General features: G+C 54.5%; 2 protein-coding genes across 2 annotated transcripts; one reads left to right on the top strand and one right to left on the bottom strand.

The window, feature by feature from the left end:
* Positions 1–638: 638 nt before the first annotated feature.
* Positions 639–1,595, top strand: LOC102524947 (olfactory receptor 226-like). The gene has a single exon (XM_006207478.3). It carries the CDS (start codon positions 639–641, stop codon positions 1,593–1,595), a length of 957 nt encoding a protein of 318 aa, XP_006207540.3.
* Positions 1,596–18,486: 16,891 nt separating this feature from the next.
* Positions 18,487–22,058, bottom strand: LOC102524687 (olfactory receptor 287-like). The gene is given in 5 exon segments (XM_072972409.1): positions 18,487–19,067; positions 20,790–20,944; positions 21,089–21,247; positions 21,249–21,795; positions 21,798–22,058. Coding segments are annotated over 5 exon segments (1,638 nt in total). The 5' UTR covers positions 21,994–22,058.
* Positions 22,059–23,032: the final 974 nt, after the last annotated feature.

The following is a 23,032-nucleotide window of genomic DNA, read 5'->3' as shown; positions in this document are numbered from 1 at the left end:
TGTGGGTTCCTGGGTCCCGCTGATTCCTCGGGAGCCTGAATTCTCCTTGGGAACAGGCGTCATCCTTTGGGGGTGCTGCTGAGTGCCAGCAGTGCTGTGTGGCCGGCTTTACCCCAGGCGTCCTGGGTAAACTCTGCAGGGCCAAGTACAGAGGGGGACACCAAGTCTCTGGGTGGTGGGGACCTGCCACTTACCTGCGAAGTCAACAGGAGCCTGGCTCCAGGCAGGGCTCTTCCCACGGGCCCAGGCTCACCTGCCCACTGCCCCTGACCTGGGTGACCTGGGCCATGGCCTCTCCCGCCCACCCTGCTACAGCGTGTTTGCAGGTCCCCAGGTTGGCCTCTGAGGTGTTCTCATGGGACCCTGCTCATATTCCCTACAATGTAACGGCTTCGTCTAATACCTGCAGCCAGGCCTGGCGGGCGGGCCCGCAGCAGACAAAGCCCAGGTCTGCCCAGCTCCCACCCGTGGGAGTGCCCGGTGGGAAACTCGTGGTGCCGGGGACCAGGCCCTGGGCAGCACTGGGGGATGCAGACAGGGACCAGGACCCCTCCTGCGCCGGGAGCTCAGCTGACACCGCGGCAGGAGGTGGGCATCCAATCCACGCATCCCCGCCCCCAGGTGGGGCAGCGCACAGCATGTCTGCAGGTGGCAACCACTCGGAAGTGACCGAGTTCATCCTGGTGGGCTTCCCGGGCTCGCTGGGCCTCCACATGGGCCTGCTGGTGCTGTTCCTGCCGGCCTACCTGCTGACCGTCACGGAGAACGTGCTCATCATCGTGGTGATCCGTGCCAGCCCCCTACTGCACAAGCCCATGTACGTCTTCCTCGGCAACCTGTCCTTCCTGGAGGTGTGGTACGTCTCCGTCACGGTGCCCAAGTTGCTGCTCAGCCTGGTGGCGCCCGAGTTCCGCCGCATCTCCTTCGCGGGCTGCATGGCACAGCTGTACTTCTTCCTGGCGCTGGCCTGCACCGAGTGTGCACTTCTGGGTGTCATGGCCTACGACCGCTACGTGGCCATCTGCAGCCCCCTGCGCTACCCAGCCATCATGAGCCCCCGCCTCTGCAGCCTCCTGGCCGCTGGCTCTTGGCTCTCGGGCTTCACCATCTCCGTGGGAAAGGTCTTCTTCATCTCGCGCCTGGGCTACTGTGGCCCCAACGTGATGAACCACTTCTTCTGCGATGTGTCCCCACTGCTGAACCTGGCGTGCTCCGACATGTCCGTGGCGGAGCTCGTGGACTTCCTCCTGGCGCTGCTCATCCTGCTGGGGCCGCTGCTGCTCACTGTCTCCTCCTACACCGCCATCATCAGCGCGGTGCTGCGCATCCCGTCTGCCGCCGGTCGGCACAAGGCTTTCTCCACCTGCGCCTCACACCTGACCGTGGTGGTCATCTTCTACTCGGCCTCCCTCTTCATCTATGCCCGGCCTCGCGCCATCTACTCCTTCGACCTCAACAAGCTGGTGTCCGTGGTCTACACCGTGCTCACGCCCCTGCTCAACCCCATCATCTACTGCCTGCGGAACCGGGAGGTCAAGGAGGCCCTGCACAGGGTGGTGCAGGGGGCGGCCCAGACCCTGGGTGCCTCGTCCTAGGACCCGCCCCGACCCCGCCCCCACCCCACCCCCAGGACCTGTCCCGGAACCACCTGGGGCCGCCCCCAGGTCATGCCCCCAAACCCACCCAGGGCCCCTCTCACTCAGCGTTCACGCACCTGGTCAGCGGCTGACAGGCCCTGGGCTGACCCATGACCCCCAGTGAGGGCATCACGGAGGGCGAGGACCCTGTGATGGGGCCTAGGGGCAAGGTGGGAGTGAAGGGAGCACTGTCCATGTGGGACAGGACTGTCTGATGCACCAGCAGTGGTGCTGGGCGGCCCAAGGGTCTCTCTGGGTGGGAGGGTCTCTCCACCATCCACAGGGAAAGGCCAGCAGGAACAGAGCCCCAGCTTTGCCCCTTCTGCCAGGACTGTGGGCAGAGCTAACCTGAGAAGCCCCCTGCTGGGCAGACTTGGTGCTGACCACCCATCACTGCTCCAGCTGCAGGCTCTAAGAAGCCAGCCTCTCAGCTGCCATGGCGGCCACTACATTGGTACAGATGTCCCATGAGAGACGCCTTTACGTTAAAAATCATGCGCACGCCCCTCTTGCAAAATGGGCATACTTTCAAATCAAACTTCTGTAATGTGATCATTTTAAAAAGCACAGTGAAAATACTGGGTCATTGATTTGTCATTTAATTAATAAAGTGAGTGTTGGGTGCCAGCCCTTGCCGGGTGCTGCTTGGCCCTGCACAGACCAGGTGGGTCAGGGAACTCACGCCTGGTTTACATACCTGGGAGCAACAGGTGCAGCTTGGGCACTGCCTGACATACAGCAAGCTCTGCAAGGTGCCGGGGTCACAGGGCCTGTCCCCCAGGGGCACAGAGGCTCTGAGGGATTGGGGTGGAGTCCGTCCCAGCAGGAGAGGAGGGCTCTGCAGAAGAACAGCAGTGACAGAGGCAGAGAGGAGGGAGGCCACACCCAGACCAGGCTGAGCTCAGGTCTGGGAATGTCACACAGGTTGTGCAGTGCCTGGGTCTGGGGCCCAGAGAGAAGGGGCCAGAAACAGAACCGTCGGAGTCACCAGTATATGGCGGGTAACCAGAGTCAGGAGCGTGGGTGACGTGGCTGGGGAAGGCTGCATAGCCAGAAGGGAAGAGGCCAGGGGAGTGGCCCTCAGACAAGGTGGGAAGGACACAGAGGACCTGCAGGTGGGTGACCCAGGTCCCAGGAGCTCTGGGCACAGCCGCTGGGAGAACCAGGTGGAACGAGGACTGACGAGTTTCCCCTGACTTGTCGGCAGACGGCCAGGCATCAGCATCAGCATCGGGGAGCAGTGTCCTGGGTCGGGGGTAGTGGAGGAAGCGCACAGGGGTGGGGTGGGGGCACCTCCTGGTCCTCCTTCTGCAGAGGTTGAAAGAGAGAGACCGGAGATGAGAAGACAGAGGGGCAGCAAGGTTTGGGGCAGGAATGAGGTGCAGGGAACAGGCGGGATGGCCTCAGCCTCCCCACTGAGGGAAGGGAGAGGCCTCGCTCTTGAGGCCATGAAGCCCTCACGGTTCCGAGCCCCAGGACCCTGGTGGGGGTCTCCCTACCGGATCCTTCAGAGCTGTAAGGACGGCCTCCCTCCTAGGCCTCCTCTGTGTCAGCCCCTCCTCTGCAGGCCATGCCCAGGTTCCTGGACTCTGCCTGGGACCATTCTCCTCCTAAACTGCCCTCCCAGCAGCTCCTGGAGACCACAGCAGGACCCTCCTCTGGGCTCCAGACATACAGCTGCCCACCGATGGCCAGCCATGGGTCTCACAAGCCGTCACTCCACACAGCCCACCAGCTGCTGGTCACCCTCCTCCCACCAGTGATGACCTCCTCCTCCAGGTGGGACGGAGCCTCCCTCTGCCCCGCGGCCCAACCCCTGGCATTCCCCCTCTGCTGCTTCAATAGCACCAGCCCCGCAGGGCTGTGAGTCTGTCTGCTCTGCCCTGTGCCTCATGGGCTCCCTGCTGGGACCACCCTAGTCTCCTGCCCCTCCACCACTCACTCACTCATCCTGATCAAATCCCTATTGGCCGTAGGATAAATCCCCAAATCCTTAACAGGACCCTATGATCCAGCTCTCGCCAGCCTCCCAGCCTGGGTGCCCCAGGCTGCACCCCATCTCTCCCAGCCTGCTCCTGTGGGGCCCCAGCCCTCTCCCCAGGAGACCCTGTGATCCAGCTCTCGCCAGCCTCCCGGACTGGGTCCCCCAGGCTGCACCCCACCTCTCCCGGCCTGGGTCCCCCAGGCTGCACCCCACCTCTCCCGGCCTGGGTCCCCCAGGCTGCACCCCACCTCTCCCAGCCTGGGTCTCCCAGGCTGCACCCTACCTCTCCCAGCCTGCTCCTGTGGGGCCCCAGCCCTCTCCCCAGGAGACCCTGTGATCCAGCTCTCGCCAGCCTCCCAGCCTGGGCCCCACAGGCTGCACCCCCCCTCCCATCCTGCTCCTGTGGGGCCCCAGTCCCCTCCCCAGGATGCTGAGGGGGTCAGGCCCTGATGCCCCAGCACCTCCCACCAGCTTGTCTCCAAGAGGGACTTGCACAGAGCCCCCCACAAATGGCCCCAGCTCCCAGGGCTGTCCACACTGTGTCTGTCCATCCACTGTGTTCATTTGTTCCATCCCCTCCCCCCACTGAATTGCCACAGGGCTGGGCCACGCCTGCTGAGGCCACCAGCATGATGCTCATGGGATGAGGAAGCGAGAGGTCCACTGAGAGCCAGAAGAAGCAGAGGGGTCCCCTACAGGCGGAGGGTGGAGCCTTTTCTCATAGCAGCTGCTGGGGGAGGAAGTTAGCATCCAGTCGGCCCCCTCAGCTGAGCCAGCGCTGCCTGCCCTTCTGCCTCGTGTGATGCCCCCGTTTGCCCATTTTCTCGGACCATGTACTTCCCGTGGCTACTCCTTTCTGTCCGTGCCATGAAGCCTGGGGCTGCTTCACTAGAGAAGGAAGAGGCCTCGTGTGCCCAGCCCCACCCCTGTGTGCGCGAGCAGCCACCAGCGGCCAGCGCCCACCCCGCCAAGCAGGACACCTCGTCAGCGGTGAGGAGGCCCTGCTTCCTGGGCCAGTGCTCACCCTGGGCCCTTGGCCCGCGACCACCCCTGGGCCCTCCTCCAGGCCACTTCCTCCAAGAAGAACAGCTTCTCAGTAAAGATGGAGGGTGGGGGACAATGGACCCCCACCTCAAATCCCACCAGAATGATGGTAAAGGGACCCCCAGGGTAATGACTGAGGGGACGACAGCAACGTTTCAGAAACCAGGTCAACGGGGCGGCCTTGGGGAGCAGGGGGCTGAGTGACGCTACCATAGGCGGAGCTGGGCAGGGAGCACCCACCTGCCCAAGGCACCTGTGAAAGTGAGATGCAGGTGGGGCTGGAAATGGGGTTTTGGGGAAGGCGGTAAAGCCCAGCCTGACGCCCAGAGCTCCAGAGACAGTGGTGTGGGACCAGGACACACCCAGATGCTGGAGGACGTCAAGGGAAGGTCCCGAGCTGGACAGCAAGACCCCAGCCCTGCAGCCTGGGTCCCTCCAGACAGGAGCTTGGATGGAGCTTCTCTGAGAAATCCCACGAACACCCAGAACCAAGGACACTGACTGCTGGGTGCTCCAGCTGAGCGACCCTCCGTGGGCACAGTCAGCAGTGTGGGCTGGGAGCTGAGGGTCACCAGACTTCTGACGAGGGAGGGAACTAAGGGAAAGAGGAAGTCGGAGGAAACAGAGCTCGCAGGGGGAGGAGCTTCATGAATATCCTTAAGGACATGTGAAAACACGCACTGCATCCTTGACACAACAGAGCACTAAAAGAAAGGAAAAGGAAAGAGAAAGGAGAATTCAGAGAAAGAGAGAGAAAGCTCTTGCAAACTGGAAATACGATGGCAGAAATAGAAACTCCGTAAGGGTTGGAAGTGAACTGAAGAAATCACTCAGGAAATCGAGCCGAAGAGTGACATGGAAAATGGATACCAAATGCATGTTAAGACTGGGGAGCTGAGGGGCGAGGGGCTAGCTCAGAGGCAGAGTGCATGCTTAGCACACAGACGGTCCCAGGTTCAGTCCCCAGCCTCCTCCGAAAATGAATAAACGAGGCCGCCTCTCTCGCTCCCGCGTCTCTGGAGACGGCCCGCACTCCGTCTACGGAGTGTGCACCTACTTTTACTTTAACCTGAGCACCCAGCCCGACAGCTCCTGGCCTTCTCCCAATTTGAAACAGCCTACGCTCTATACAGTGTGCATGTCTCTAAATAAACCTACCTTTACTCTAAACAAATACATAAAAGTAACCCTAACCCCCCAAGTTTTTTTAAAAGTTAATGCACTTTTTTAAAAATTGGGGAACTGGCCCAGAGATCAGATATCTAAGCAAGAACTCGAGAGACTTCAGAGGAAACGGGATCTTGAGACCCAGCGTGGAGAACTGAGCACTGCAGAGTAACCCTTTCCTGAGGACAGCTGGGTAAGGGGGTGAACCGTGTTTCAATCTGCAAAGCAGCAAAGGGACAAGGGTCAGCGAGGACCTGCCAGGCTGAGGGACAGGGACCACGGTGCCCAGCGTGGGGAGCCCAACAGTCAACCTTCTGGCCAGCTGAGGCCCCACAGACCCCACCGACACGGCAACTCTGGAAACCCACACCCTGCCTAGGAAGGGGCTGCACGCCAGGAATGAGGGTGAACCGGACTTCCTGAGGCCCAGAGCACTGCGAGCACAAAAGTGCAGGCTTTGAACTTGGAGCCGCAGGGGTCTAGCCGACTAGCCCCACCATGAGTCTGGAGGAAGTAACAGCTAACAAACCACCCCCAGAGGAAGACAACATCTACGTCTGAGCTCCTAGTGCCTTCAGATAATGCTTCAAATACGCTATTCAGCACATAATCAAAAATAATGGGACACCTGAAGAAGTGAAAGGTCATGAGCAACAGCCGGTGTCAGATCAGGAAAAAAACCGAAAACCACTGTATTTCCAAGACCCAAGGAGGCAAAGCAGGTGGGAGTGGGGAGGACGCAGAAGACTGAGCAGCACCGTCAAGCTGACCGGTCGACAGCTGGAGGGCTCTCCACGCGGCGCAGAGGACTGCACTCCTTTCCAGTGCACGTGGAACATCTTCCAAGGCAGACCCCAACCCTAGGCCATAAAATAACTCAAATTTAAAAGAATTAAAAGTAATTCTCTGTGTCTCTGACCACAATAGAGTTAAAACAGAAACCAATAAAAGAGTGAGATCTTTGGAAAATCTCCAAATACTTGGAAACAATACACTTCTAAAAACCTGTTAGTTAAATAAGGAGTCAAGTGCGAAATAAGAAACTGGTTTTAAATGAATATAAAAACACAACATAGCAAAAATTGTGGGCTTGTACTAGAGCAGCACCGAGAGGAATATTCACAGCGTCAAACTCCTGCACTGGGAAAGAAGAAAAGCCTTAAATCAACGGCGTCAGCTTCTGTTAAGAAACCAGACACTGAACAATAAATTAAGCACAAAACAAGCAGAAGAAAGATCAGGGCAGAAACCAGCGAAACAGAACACAAGGAGAAAGAGGAAATCCGTGAAACAAAAGCTGCTTCACCAAGCATATCAATAAAACGAATGTATCTGAGGTCAAGCTGACCAGGAAAAGATTGGATGAGACACAGATTACAATTACGAAGGTTGAGGGTGGTGACATCACCACAGATGCCACAGAGCTTAAAGGGCTAATTACAAAATACTCCAAACAACTTTATGCCAACGAATTTAACAGCTTAGATTAAATAAACAAGTTGCTTGGAAGACATGAACTGCCAAAGCTCACTCAAAGAAATGGACACCTAATAGCCCTGTATCTGCTAACTGTGCAAACAGGAGCTTCCCCACATGCACACACACACTTCAGGAGAGACGGCTGCACTGGCGAGCCCCACAGAACACTTAGGGAGGAGCTAACGCACAAACTCCCCCAGAAAGCTGGAGGGGAGGGGGTGTTTCCCCACTCGCTGTGCAAGGCCACCACTGCCTTGATTCAACACCAAAAAGGAAGAAATACTGCAAAGAAAGAAAGCTACAGACCATATCTTTCATGAATATATATGCAGATTTGCTAAATAAAGTTTAGCCCATAGGAGCCAGCAATGTACACGAAGCGTAACACATCATGACCAAGCATGACTGGTCTTAACATCTGAAAATCAATGTGATTGATTACAGATTTTAAAATACAACATATTCTAAAATATCAACAGCATAACAACAGATTTTAAAAAGACAAACGGTATGATCATCTCAACAGGTACAGAAAAATGTGACAAATTCATTCCTGAAAACATTCGTCCCTGAGAAAAGCTCTCACAAACGACAAATCCAAGAGAAGCCCTCAGTCTGACTACAGGCACCTGTAGGAAACAACACGGACGCCAGGCTTGACGGCGGAGGCCGACTGCTTCCACCCACACCACGAACAAGACGGCGCTGCTCTCACCCCTTCCACGCGACACCACGTTGAGGTTCTGGCCAGTCCAATACAGGATCCAGGTAAGACAAGAAAAGCCTTCCTCTGTGGCTGACGTGACCCGAAGAGGAGAAAATGCTGGAGCCACAATAACGCAGTTACAGGGCTGCAGGCGTAGGGTCAACATCCAGGATCAGCCGTATTGCTACGTGCTAGCAACAAGCAATAGGGAACTGAACTATCTTTCAAATATTTCAAAAAATATCAAGGAGCTAAGTGTAAATCTTACAAAAGATGTGCACAAATGTACATTGAAAACTACAAAATACTGTGGAGGAAATTAAAGACCTACAGCAATGGAGAAACCACTTTAATGCGTGGAAGACTCAGTGTTGTTAAGATGCCAGTCCGCCCAGACTGACCATTGGGTTCAACGCAATCTCAGTCAGAGTCTAAGCAGGCTTCTCTTAGACATTGCCATGCTGATTCCAAACGTATATGGAAAGCAAAAGCCCTAGAATATTCAAAGCAACCTTGAAAAAGAGCAGCAAAGCTGGAAAACCGCCCCACCAGATGCCAGGTCTTATTGTAAACTTGGCGGGCAAGGCGCTGCAGTACTGGCATCCAGGCAGACAGATCGTGGGACGGAGCAGGGAGAGCGCAGGAACGCACTCACACGTACGCGGACAACCGGTTCCTGGCAAAGCTGCAAAGGCAATTTAGTGGAGAAAGAAGAGTCTTTGCAATGAGTAGGAAACCCAGATCCCCCAAAATGGGCTGTGATCCATCCCTCACACCATACGAAAACAGACTCCAGAGAGATCATAGACCTACATCTGAAACTTTTAGAAGAAAACACGAAAAAAATCTTGTTTACCTTGGGTTAGGAGAAAATTTCTTTGATAAGAAAGGGAAACCAAAATTCATAAAAGAAAAAAATTCATCCAAATTAAAATCTGTTCTTCAAGAGGCACAGTTAAAATATTGAAAAGACAAGCCACAGACTGGCAGAGACAATGTTTTTGAGCCGTGTCTAACAAAGGCCTCCAATCTTCACCTCAACTGCTGTATCCGAAGCTCAATAATAAAACAAACAACCTGGATTTTTCCAACTGGCAAATCAGTTGAACAGACGCCTTACCAAAGAACACGCATAAATGACGAGTAAGCACAGGAAAGATGCTGGACATCATTAGCAAATGATGCAAATAAAAACCCTGCTTAGATGCCACCGCACATCTAACATAATGGCCAAAGGCGAAAAGACTGACCGTGTGTCTTGGCAAAGATGTGCAGGCGCTGGAACGCTCCTACACCGTTGGTGGGAGTGCAAATGGCACCACCACTTTGGAAAACAAGTTGGCAGTTTCGTAAAAAGTCAAAACGCACTTACTCGGCCACTTCACTCTTCACCACAAACTTAGTGGCTCAAAACAACACACATTTGTTACGTCATGGTTTCTGTGGGCCTCTGGTCTGGACAAAGCTGAGCTCAGTCCTCTGCTCAGGGCTGCACAAGACTGCAGTCAGATGGGGCCGGACCCCTAGGTCCTTGCAGAATTTATCTCCCTGTGGCTGTAGGACTGAGGTCCTGTTTCCTTCTGGGATGCTCTCAGCACCTAGAAGCCACTGCAGTCCCTGCCCCAGGGCCTCCCTTAGACCTTCGCGCAAATGGCATCTGGCTCCGTCAAGGTCAAGTTCAGACAGTATCTCACATAACCTCACATGGTCACAGGAGGGACGTCCCATCACCTCTGCATGTTTACTGGTTCCCGTCCTCTCTCAAACAGTGTGGAGGGTCCTCAAAAAAAACTAAAAAAAACCTAAAAAAACCCTACCATGTGCTCCAGCAATTCCAGTGCTGGGTATATGTCCAAAGAACATAAAAACACTAATCGAAGAAACAAATAGCCACCTCAATGTTCATAGCAGCATTATTTGCAGTAGCCAAGATGTGGAAGAAGCGTAAGTGTCCATCAACAGATGGCTGGATAAAGAAGACGTGGCATTTATATACGCAATGGAATACTACTCAGCCATTAATAGGAATGAAATTTTGCCATTTGCAGCAACATGGGTGGACCTGGAGGATATTATGCTTAGTGAAGTCAGTCAGACAGAGAAAGACAAATACTGTTGCTCTCACTTGTAAGTGGAATCTAAAAATTAACACAAAATGATTATAACAAAACAGAACAGCTACAGACAACAGACTGGTGGTTACCAGTGGAGACAGGGATGGGGGAAGGTGATTCAGAGGTACAAACTACTAGGTATAAAATAAGTAAGATACAAGGGTGTAATGTACAGGGCAGGGAATAGAGCCAGTATTTTATAACAACATTAAATAGACTATAATCTACAAAATATCAAATCACTATGTTGTACACCTGAAACTAGTGTAACATTGTAGGCCAACTATACTTCAATAAATACGTCTACATTTCATCGTGGGTCTGTCTTTCCACCACATCTTCTCTACCCAGCCGTCTGTCGGCGGACACTCAGGTTGCTTCCATGTCTTTGTTATTGCAGGGAACGTGGGGGCACAGATACCTCTTCAGGATCCTGACTTCATTGCCTTTGGATGCATACCCAGGAGGGAGACTTCTGGGTCCTAAGGTAGTTCTTTTTTAATTTTTTGAAAAAACTCCGTATCGCTTTCCAATTTACATTCTAGCCAGCACGAGGGTCCCCTTTTCTCCATGGTCTCAACCAGTTCTCATTATTTTGTTTTCTTAATACCAGACAGCCCAACAGACATGACGTGGTACCTCATCGTGGTTTGGCTTGCATTTCCCCGGTGGTTAGTAATGCTGAGCATCGTCTCGTGCACCTGGCAGCCGTTCAGATGTCTTCTTTGGAGAAGGGTCCACGAAGTCCTTTGCCCATTTTCAGTCGGGTTGTTTGGGGGATTGGTTACTGAGCCGCATGAATCCCTCATGTATTCTGGATGCTGAGCTCTCCTCAGATGTGTCATTTGTAAGTAGTTTTCTTCCCTACCAGAGTTTGTCTTTTCACTTTGTTATTGTTTCATTTTCTGTGCAGAAGCTTTTTGCTTGGACGTAGCGCCACTTGTCTGTTTCCGTAACATGCATATCCCACAACCGACTACCCAGGCGATGGACTTTGGGTTACGTTCAGCTTGGGTCTATCAGAACAATGCTGCTGTAAAAACTGTAAACACACCCATCGATGTATCTGTGTGGACATATATGCCATTTTTCTGGGCTGGAGCCCCAGAAGTGGAAGGGCTGGGTCACGTGGCAAGTATACATTTAACTTCATAAGCTACACCAAGCTGTTTTCCGAGGTGAGTCACTGAGATTTGAGGCCGACGGTAACCAGCACTGCTGTAGGACTAGATGACCTCCGTGTGGTAGGGACAGTAGCTAAGTGGACATCACAGCAGCTGGGGATGAGCAGGGCTCCTCCACTGCCTGTGAGAGGCAGAGAGGCTGTCAGCACCAGTCGTGACCCAGCTGGGTCCCACGCACACGGCAAGTCTGCAGCCCAGGCTCAGGGCTTGCTGAGCGCAGGCCCGCGGCACGCAGCCACATACAGACATCTTGCCCAAGTTGGCGGGAATGGTTAGTGATGAGAGCGAGTTTAACGTAGGTGTATTAATCAGAGGCAAGGGGATGTTTGTGCCAAAAGGAGTATGTTTTCCTAAAGAATTATGTTCAGAGTAGCCAACTAGTCCTTAGAACAGAAGTCCTACTGGACAGCATCTCCAGGAGCAACCAGCACAAGGAGCTCAGCAGCTGGGCCGTCCACGACCTTCCCGCAGAAACCACACCCACGGTGGTGCCCCTCCCCACAGGGACTACGCATCCTGCCCGGCTGAGTCCTTTCATTCAGGTGGAGGAGTGGGTGGACAGAGGCTCGATCCTGGGCCTGGGGTGTGCGCACCGTGTGACCACCAGCCTCTTCTGCAGAGTGGGGTTTGAGCACTGCTTCGTTCGGGATAGGTGTGGCAGTCACACCCACTGTGCAGATGGGGACAGAGTACAGGGTCACAGAGCCACTGAGGGGAGGAGCAAGACCCCATCCCAGCTTTTGGCAAAAGTTGTGTTGCCTCAAGTGGTTTCACTGAAAAGTGACCACTCAGAGGCGGGCACAGAACAGACTCTCACCGTAAGGTACGAAAGCTCACGGCGGCTCTGTGGGCCCACCCGATACATCTTCTGATTTGAGAGGAGCCTGTTAGCTGACGACCTGCATTTCAAATGGAGAGGTCTTGAGGGAGCAGGCTGGGGACAGAGGTGATGGCCTGGCCCACCATCTCCAAGGTGACACTGGCAGTGCTGCACGTGGGCAGGGCCACCTGAGTGCCATCATTTGGGCCAGTGGGAATGAACAGGATGGCACAGAAGCCCTGTTCTGCTCTCCTGAATCCAAGATCAAGGAAGATCTGACTTATATCCCAGTGGAAGACAAGCAAGGAGAAATGCCCAACTTCCTTATTCATCAAGGAGATGCAAACTGAAGCCACCACGCGACACACTCCTCCAGGATGGCTAAAATGACAACAGATGACACTGAGTGTCGGCGAGGACCAAGCACACGCCTACACTCCTGGAGGGACTGCACAGTGTGGCAGTCACAGGGGAAGACGTATCCATAAAGATGGACATACACCAGAACGCGTGTGTGTGTGTTCTTCCCAAAGGCATCATAAGAATTATCAGAGCGCCAAAAGACAGAAACAACCCTCAGCAGCTGAGTGTGCAAGCTGCGGCCTGTTCGCGCCGGGAGGACGGCCAGCCGTGAGCACTGCTGAGCAGCCGTCACACACAGCGCCCTGGGGGAGTCCCACAAACGCGATGTTGGGGGAAGTGCCAGGCACTAAAGAGCACATTCTGTGTGACTCCACTTACGTAAAGATGAAAAACAGGCAAAACTGATCTGTCAGGTGGCCAAGACAGTGGTCGTCTTTGGGGACCACAGGGGACAGAGGCGTTGGGATCTGGGGTTCCAGCCACGTTGGGATCTTGGTCCAGGTGTGCAGTTTATGAAAATTCATCAAATTATACACTTAAGACTTGGGCACTGACCTATATGTATCCTATGTAATTCAATAAGAAGTTTACACACCAGATGTAACGGTCACACAGCCTGGTGACTATAGCTGATAGTACTGTGTTGTGTATTCGAAAGTTGCTAAAAGTTCTCATCACGTGAGAAAAACCGTTTTTACCTCTATGTGGTGATGTTAAGCAGACTTACGGTGGTGACCGTCCTGCAGTACCTACGAACACCGTCATTATGTGGTTCACACGAAACTAACAGGCTCTGTGTCAATTCTCTCTCAACGTTAATTAATTAATCAAAAGGCAGAAGGCTGTCAACGTCCTGTGTCGTCACGTGTTTGTTTATAAGAGCCTACTAACGAAAGTTTTTAAAAAGTAAACAATTTAAAAATTAATAAAACATAAAAGTAAATTAAACTTTAAAATTTTTTTAAATAAAATAAAAAATAGCCTACTAGAAATGTGTTTGGGTTTACACACATTCCCCCCCCTAAAAAAGCATTTAATCCCTTTGAAACACAGACAGTGAGAGAATGCAGGAAGATTAATACACTCAAGTGACGTGACTGTGCTCCAGTTACAGGCGGAGGAAACGCTGACGACCAGGCGTGATTTGCAGACACTGTTGTCATGGTCCTCAGGGTGCCCTGGGGCGGCCTGCAGACCCTGTCAGAAGCCGGTGGTGCAGGAAGACTCTGTGCAGGAAAATCCAGAGACACCAGGGAGCCAGGTGGCTGCTGAGGACGGGAAGTCCTCCCTCTCCTGGGCAGATGCCAGGAGGAGGAAACCTCGCCCAGGTCTCTACTCGGAGTGCCCCTCCTGCCGTCCTGCCTCCCTGCAGACACCACAGCTCTCAGGAGGTGCACCTCCTGCCTGAGACATAATTGCTTGTTCGAAATTAATTGTCTCCTCCGAGCTGAAGCCCAGAGGGAGTCTGATGTCCTTACTAATTGGGACGGTCCTCCTCATCCCTGTGGAGACACGCCAGAGCTTCCCCTGTGCCTGACTGCCTGACGAGCCAGAACCACCCACCCTCTGATCCCCAGGCCTGCAAGGCAGCCGCCCCCACGGGCTGCTCAGCCCCCTAGCCCAGCCCGCCTTGCTTCTTTCTAATGATGCCCCAGGGAAGGCAGCATATCGGCCTCCCAGTGCCTAAAAAGTCTCCCATCATGATGGCTAGACTCTTGGTGAACTCTGAGCTGATTGGGTACCAAGAGGGTTGTGAATGTTTCCCCAGCTGCCTGAGGGGCACAAACTTTTTCTCAGAAACAAGGCTCAGAGTAAAAGATGGTCCCTCGGGGGGAGCAGGTCAGGGAAGAGCCAACTCAGGAGCGGGTGACCCAGGCACAGCTGCACAGGCTGCCGAGCTGTGCTGGGGAACAACCTCGGGGGGAGGAGCTGCCCCAGCTGTCAGCTCTGGAGCAAGGGTGACATTGCTGCCATCCCGCTCGTAGAAATGCCTCGGGGTCACTCGGGTCACACGTCTGCAGGAAGGCTAGGGAACCAAGGCGTGGAAATCCATCTCAGGCAGAGACCCAGGCAGCCCAGGGCCCTGCTGCCAGCAAAGGGCTGGTGCCTCCTGATCCAGCAGGTGTCTCCCCAGCAGGTGTCTCAGCAGGTGGGCCTGGCCAGCACCTGCCTAGGGAGACGGCTGTAGCTGAGCTCCAGCCTGTGGACTCGAAGCTGCTCACTCCAAATCCCTCTGGGGTGTGAGCACAGGAATCCTGTGTCCATAGATCCAGGGGACAAGGGCCTACATGTCCCCTGGCCCGAAGGGATTACTGCAGTGGTCTGAAAGTCTCAACCGTCCCACCCTTCACCCACCCATCATGACTCGGGAGGCCCCGCAGAGCGTCTCCTCCAATGGCCACTCTCACCTGATGTGAGGGCACTCCAGCAGTCACCTCCTCCGGTTCCCAAAGTGCCAAGTTTGCCCTCATTCCTGGGCATTTCCAAAAAGGAGAGGTGTCATCATAGGTTAGAACCCTCCTCCCCCAGCTGTCACCACGTCCTGGCTCCTGGATGGGGTCATGTGCCCTCTCCACTCACCTTCTCACAAGCCTCCAGCTCCATCACCTCACCAAAATGACTCCCCATGGCCAAGCTGGGGTGGGGGGCAAAGGCGCCATCAGCAGCACCTGAGTCACCTGCTCACCGCCTCCCCAGAGGTCCTCCCCTCAGTCTCCTGGGCTGGAGCCCCTCATGTTCAGAGGCCCTGGGCTCCTTGTCCATCATTTTTTTTCTCTCCTCAGCCCCTCCCTTGGGGTCTCACTCAGTCTCAAGGTCTTCACTGGGACATCCTGAAATGCCTCTAAAGTATCCCTAAAGGCCAGAGCCGTGTCCAGCTGCTCCCTCCCATCTGCCCTCAAGTCACTCAGATGTCTTATGGCCTCTCAGACTTAATGTGTCCAAAGTGTGGCTCTTGAAATACCCCCCAGTCGATACTGACAGATAAACAGTATGGCACCCTCTTGCCGGGAAGATGCACTGCATGTTGCTTCCACACCATAGGTGGTTTGGAACCGAGTCAGTAGTCATCTAAAACAGCTTAAGGGGTGTGGCATCTTAATCACAGGCTCAGAGACGGCCGTCCAGACCACATGGTCCAAGAAGAAGCCAAGTCCAGACGCAGCTGGGTCCACAAGCCAGAGGCCAGTTCCAGCCCTGAGTCACCAGCTCGCACTTGGGAGAGGTTCTACCTCAAAGCCAGTGGAGATCTGCAGCCACAGGACATTTGTTGGGAAGGCAGTGGGCAGGTGGTGAGCATGAGTGACCCTGAGGCTTTGTGGGTGCCCTGGAATGGACATGGGGCTCCCGGGAGCCCAGGGTGGGAGAGGCAACCCAAGAGTCGAGGTTTGAAAAAGGATGCAGTGTCCGCAGAAGAGGGAATGGTGCTCCCAAGGGTAGGAACAGCATGCCAAGGGCACAGAGAGACAAGGAGACACAGTCTCCCCTCACACCAGTCAGAGTGGCCGTCATTCAGAAGTCCACAAGTGACAAATGCTGGAGAGGCTGTGGAGAAAGGGGAACCCTCCTATGCTGCTGGTGGGAATGCAGTTTGGTGCAGCCACTGTGGAAAACAGTATGGAGATTCCTCAAAAGACTAGGCATAGACTTACCATATGACCCAGGAATCCCGCTCCTGGGCATATATCCAGAAGGAACCCTACTTCAAAATGACACCTGCATCTCAGTGTTCATAGCAGCACTATTTACAATAGCCAAGACATGGAAACAGCCTAAATGTCCATCAACAGATGACTGGATAAAGAAGAGGTGGTATATTTATACAATGGAATACTACTCAGCCATAAAAACCAACAACATAACGCCATTTGCAGCAACATGTATGCTCCTGGAGAATGTCATTCTAAGTGAAGTAAGAGAAAGAGAAAGAAAAATACCATATGAGATCGCTCATATATAGAATTAAAAAAAAAAAGAACATAAATACAAAACAGAAACAGACTCATTCACATAGAATACAAGCTTGTGATTGCCAAGGGGGCGGGAGGTGGGAAGGGACAGACTGGGATTTCAAACTTTGTAGATACTGACAGGCATATGTAGAATAGATCAACAAGATTATACTGTACAGCACAGGGAAATATATACAAGATCTTGTGGTAGCTCACAGAGAAAAAAATGTGACAATGAATATATGTATGTTCATGTATAACTGAAAAATTGTGCTCTACACTGGAATTTGACACAACATTGTAAAATGACTATAACTCAATAAAAAATGTTTTAAAAAAGTGAAGATCTTTTCCAAAAAAAAGTAAAATAAAAATAAAAACTCCACAAATGATAAGTGCTGGGAAGGGTGCAGAGGAAAAGGAACCCTCCTGACAGCACTGCTGGCGGGGATGCAAACTGGAGCAGCCACTGTGGAGGGCAGTACAGAGGTTCCCTAAAAACTAAACTTACCATATGATCCAGCAATCCCACTCCTGGGCACATATCCAGAGGGAAATATAATTTTAAAAGAACCCCAATGTTCATAGCAGCACTACTTACAATAACCAAGACATGGAAAGAACCTAAATGTCCATTGACAGCTGACTGGATAAAGATGTGGTGTACATATACAATGGAATACTACTCGGCCATAAAAAAGAATAAAATAATGCCATTTGCAGCAACATGGATGGACCTGGAGATTGTCATTCTAAGTGAAGTAGGCCAGAAACAGAAAGAAAAATGCCATATGATATTGCTTACATGTGAAATCTTAAAAAAAAATGAACTAATCTACAAAGCAGAAACTGATTCACAAACGTAGAGAACAAACTTATGATTGCCAGCAGGGAAAGTGGGTGGGAAGGGATAAATTGGGAATTTGAAATTTGCACCTCGGGGGAGTGATGGAAATGTTAGCTGTCTTGATTGTGGTGGTGGTTTCATTGGTGTACACATCTACCAAAATTCATCAAACTGTACATCTGAAATATGTGTAGTTTACTGTATAGGAATCATACCACAATAAAGGTGTTAAAAAATAAAATAAAATGAAGTCTACCTGGGGATTATCATATTAAGTGATGTAAATCAGGAGGAGAAAGACAAATATCACATGATATCAGTTATATGTCGAAACTGAAAAAAAAAATGAACTTATTTACAAACCAGAAACAGACTCACAGACATAGCATACAAACTACAGTTACCAAAGGGGAAAGGGGGGAAGGATAAATTAGGAGTTCGGGATTAGCAGATACCAACTACTGTATATAAAATCGATGAGCAGCAAGGTCCCACTATACAGCACAGGGAACTGTATTCAGTATCGTGTAATAACCTACGATGGAAAGAATCTGAAAAAGAACACATATATTCTTTTATGTAGATACACACCTGAAACTAACACAACACTGTAAATCAACTATACTTCAGTTTAATTTTTTTTTTATTTCATGCTGCCAATACATATGTATTTATGTGTCTGAATATGTGCAAAGTTTCATTCTGCCAATATGTCCCTGATCCAGGGAGAATTTTTAAAATAAAATAAAATAAAATAAGTCTATTGATTTAAAAGTCACTGTTAGAATTCCTTTCACCTAAAAAGGAGGACGAAAATAGCAAAAAATGCCCAAAGTTCAATCCACCTTCACCGACTTGCTGCAGACCCAGGAAACCTGGGAACCCAAAGCGGGCCCAAAGGGCCTGGGATTTTTCGGGGCTGCAGCCGAACCCCAGCGCACACTGTTGACAAACCCCCAGGTGAGAGCGGCTTGGCTGTGAAGAGACTGAAGCCTGACGCAGTAACAACGTGCACAGTTCACAAACTGAGCGAGAGACAAGCCTCCCCAACCTGTGGCTTTCCCCTGCTCTTCCAGCAACGCCCGATTCGGAGCCCAGACTTTTCAAAGGAAGGTCCACGGGCAGCACCCGGTCACCGAGGAGGCCGGGTCTCCACCCGAATCTTGAGTCACAAAACTGCACGAAGATCACCTAACGGGAAGCGCTCTGCAGCCCGGCGAGCCCCGGGGCGGCAGGGCGCACTGTGCCCACCGCCCACTCGCGTGAGAAAACGGCCTGGGGGCCGAAGCGGTCTGACGGAGCCGCGCGCCCGGAGCCCACCTCCCGGGCCCCAGACCCCGCGGGCCGGGCGACCGCAAAGGCCCCCCCACCGCCCGCGTCCCGGGCCCAGCGCCGTCTCGGCAGCCTGCGCTCACAGTGAACCACGGCCAGAGAAGGCGCCCCCTCGGCTTTCAAGGACCACCTAGTTCCCCGACCCGGGAAGGGGCACCGAGCCACCGCGGCGCTCCGGGCCAGGAAACAGCCAGGCGCGGCCGCCGGAACCCGGAGAGGCGCCTCGGGACCCGCGGTCCCCCCCGGGGACGCCTTCCCTCCGGGAGGGAGGGAGCCGAGGACCGCAGCCCCCGCGGCCCGGAGGGACCCGGCTGTGCCGCCCGCTCCGGTCCTCGGCCCAGGAACCAGGGGCATTTGCGGGGAGCTCCGGTCAGGTCCGGTCTCCGTGGGCGACGACCTCCGCCCCGAGGCCACGCTCAGGGCCCCGCAGACAGGGGCGCCTGGCGGTTGCGCCCACCCCCGCCCAAGAGAGGACGGGCGAGGAGGGCCGGAGCCCACCCCCCTGAGCAGAGGAGCCCTCGGGGAACCCTCTGGGATTGGCTGAGGATGCGGGCCTAGGGAAGGGGGCTGAGGGGGAGGCAAGGGAAGGGACAGGGAAGGGAGGGGCGAGGAGGGGAGGGGACCTCGAGGGGAGGGGCACCAGCTAACTCGACGAGTTCGTAACGTACCCCATCCGCTTATCAAAGGCCAGATCCCGTTAAATTTGGACATTCTTTAAATCATTATTGGGAAAATAACTTCACAACAGCACAAAGACCACACAAGCGCCCTTGGCCATGATAACTATAAATGCGTCCTTCCGCTCTGGCCCCGGGGGACTGGGACCTCCGGGCTTCCTCACACCGGTGGGAGATGGCTTCTCAGCTGGGGTCCCTCACACCTGTGGGGGCCCACTTGTTGTAGGCCTGGGTCTCCGCGGGAATAAACCATCAGCACCCCTGGCCCGGGGTTTCCGTCTGGGGGAGAGCACAGATGATGAACACAGTGAAGAGGACCGCAGGCCGGTGGTGGGGGCCCGGGTGCAGTTTTAAATGGGGGTTCTTCCCTGAGCTCCAGAAGTGGGGCCTGAGGCGAGACTGGGGGGCAGCAAACCCACAGGAAGGCCCAGGCTGCTGTGCTCCAGCTGTGGCAGGCTCCCACTCCCCAGACACCACACAGACCCTTCTGAGCGCACTAGCATCACCACGCAGGCCCGGCCTGGACACTGTGCACAGTGGCACTGGGCTCAGCTCCCTGCCAGGCCTGGCTGGCTTAACTAGCACATGCCTTCCCTAGGTGACAAGGGGGCAGGCCTGCGGCCCTGGGTGAACACTGTGGCCACAGCTCCTGGATACCTCATGGCTGCAACTCAGTGCACACACACCTGCCAAGTCCAGGCAGTCACCCTCAATTTCTATCAGTGGGCAGGAGAGTCCAGTTCTTTCAAGGGTCCCTGTGGCTGGGCGATCGGGGTGGACACTGGGTGGAGGACACTGGCCCATCAGTTCTGCCTAATCTGTGTGTGAAGTGAAAGGAGAGAGACAAGGGACGGCCTGTGCTGTTCCCTCTGCTAAGTATGAAAACAGCAGTAACCACAGCAGCACTTGAGACACATCAGCTCATTTATTGTTCAAGGGGCTCCATGAGATTGCACTTTCACAGTCCCCATGGACAGATGAAGATACAGAGGGTCAGAGTGGTTCCGTGACTTGCCCAAGTCATGCTGGAGAGGGTTAAACCCACACACACAGCTTCAGAGATGGTTTCCAACTCCATGCGTCCTGCTCCAAGAATAAGTCAGGGTGGGCTGCTGGGCCAGTTTGGGCCCCTCACAGAGGCTCTGGACCCCCAAGGGCCTCCCGGGACTTAGCCACTCAGAAAACGCACCCAGCCCCCTCCCTCTGAGGCCAGTAGATCCCAGACTCCAGGAGGGTGTGAGCCCTGGTGTGTGTGCTCTGAGGCTCCCAAACCCACACACTGATCCCAAACAGCCCACAGGCTGCTGGGCTTTCCTAGAGGTTTAACCCTGTTCCTCTGAGTTCTCCCCTCTGTGGATAACCTCCTCTGGCCACCTGGAGGGACAGCTCAGGAGGCTGCAGGTATCGGCATTGGGAAGAAGTCTGAGGTGCAGGACAGCCAGTTTTTCCACTAGCGACAGCTATCAGCCCCTCCAAGGCCCAGACCAAGGCGGGAACTCACAGGCTGGTCCCGCCCCCAGTACTTGTGGGCGGTGGGTGTCTGCATGTACATGTGGTGCTTCTGGGGGACTGTGTGTCCCCATTTCTCTTCCAGGATCTGTGTCTGAAACCCCAGGGGCTGGAGCACCACTTGGCAAGGCCTGTGAGAAGAACAGAAACTCCCAGGCTGGGATGGGGGCTGCCTCCTTGGACTGCCCAATGGTCCCTCCTGCACTTGGTGACATCAGGGTGCCATTTTCAGCTGTGCAGAGTGGTCCCCAGGGGCCCACTTCCCCCACACCCACCTCCGCAGAGCCTCCTTGACATCCTTATTCCTCAGGGTGTAGATGAAGGGGTTCAGCACTGGGGTGATGATGGTGTTGAGCACGGTGATGGCCTTGGTCAGGTCCAGCGAGCTCTCCACCGAGGTCCTCACGTGCAGGAAGATGGTGGAGCCGTACCACTGTGAGGTGGGAGGAGCAGGTGGAGAAGGCCCTGCCCCGACCCTGGGCCGAGGAGATCCCGACGATGGTGACGATGATGTAGGCATAGGAGACCAGTGTGATGAAGCAGGAGCCCAGGATGACGCAGAAGGCGATGCCGAAGGACGCCAGCTCCACCGGCCGCCTGTCGCTGCAGGACAGCACAATCCAGGGCGTGATGTCGCAGAAGAAGTGGTTGATGATGCGGGAGCCACAGAAGGAGAGGCGGGTGATGAGGGCGGCTGGCACTGTGATGGCAGAGAAGCCGCACAGCCAGGAGCCCAGGGCAAGGCGGGCAGAGAGGCAGGGCGTCATGATGTTGCCGTAGCGCAGCGGCAGACAGATGGCCAGGTAGCGGTCGTAGGCCATGGCCACCAGCAGGAAGTACTCGGTGCAGCCCAGCGAGAAGACGAAGTACATCTGTGCCACACAACCGGCGAAGGAGATGGCTCCGCTCCGCGAGGCGAAGGTGGTCAGGGTCTTGGGCACACAGGCCGTGGTGAACCAGATCTCCAGGAAGGAGAGGTTGAGAGGAAGAAGTACATGGGCGTCTGCAGGTGCTGGTGCGCCCCAACCAGCGTGATGATGGCCAAGTTCCCAGCCACCGTGAGCACGTACATGACCAGGAACAGCAGGAAGAGCCCAACCTGTAGGCTCCGTGGCCCCGGGAAGCCCAGCAGGACGAACTGCCCCTGCGTGGACAGGTTCTGGCTGCGGCCCCAGACCATGAGCGCTGTAGGGACACAGACCAGTAAGAGGGACCTCCCACTGGAAACCCTCCCTGGGGGCTCAGGAAAAGAGGGCCACCCTGCTCGGCTCTCTCTGGGCTGTACTCGCCTTGCCCTATAGTCCCAGGACCCCAGCTGGGCCTAGCCTCCTGTGGGAGCCAGCGGACCATGGGCATGAGCCGCCTCCGGGGCGTTAAACTCTGCCCTGAGCGAGCCAGCTCAGAGCACTGCGGGGACGCAGGTTCCTGGCTGCTTCACCTGGAGTCCTTATTCTAGGTTCTGGTCACATGGGGGTGGGGCGTATCTTTATTCTAGACTCCAGATGCCTGAGAAAGGACAGTAAGTGTCAAGTTTTCACAAATGAAATTATGAATGGCCTGATTTTTAGCATTTTCGTCCAACAAACAGATTGATTCCTAGGGAAGAATTCCTATCACTGTGCCAGAAAAGCCCCCCGGAAACAGGACCACAACCTTCAGGGTAGCCTGTGGGGACCCAGTTCTCGCCCCGGGCTGTCACTTGATTATTCCTCAGCTGGGAAGCCAGGTGCCCCGAAACGTGGAATCGCAAACACCCGTGTCACCAGCGCCCCCTCCTGGCCAGATGCTGGGGTCGGGAAGGGGAGGTCGGCAAGCGGCTGGGAAGCGAGGGGGCGGGACGTGCAGGACGCGGGATGCGGGGTCAGGGCTGGAGGGAGGAGGGTTAAGGGGAGACGCTCTCAGACCCGCGGCGCTCCCCCACCTTCTCGGAACCCGCAGCTGGACCTGGAGCTCAGCGCCCTGCCGCCCACTGGCCGGTCACAGCGCTGCCCTGACGACAGTCCGAGGGAGGGGCCGGCCCGAGGGGCGCCTCGACCCCGCGGACACCAGCCCAGAACCAGCAACCGCAGGGAGGCAGGTGGGGCTGGGCCACTAAAGGCTTCGCCCTACCTGTCCAGATGCTGGACCTCTAGGGGAAAGGGGTCACTGCTCAGAAGCCACTGCAACAGATGCGGCTTTCGGCCTGCCCCCTTGTGCTGCGCGGCCCTTCACGCACCGCA

The sequence above is a fragment of the Vicugna pacos genome, chromosome 11 (assembly GCF_048564905.1).
Source record: "Vicugna pacos chromosome 11, VicPac4, whole genome shotgun sequence".
Classification (NCBI taxonomy): domain Eukaryota; kingdom Metazoa; phylum Chordata; class Mammalia; order Artiodactyla; family Camelidae; genus Vicugna; species Vicugna pacos.
Note: the sequence above shows the minus strand (reverse complement) of the source record. Positions and strands in the feature narration are given on the sequence as shown.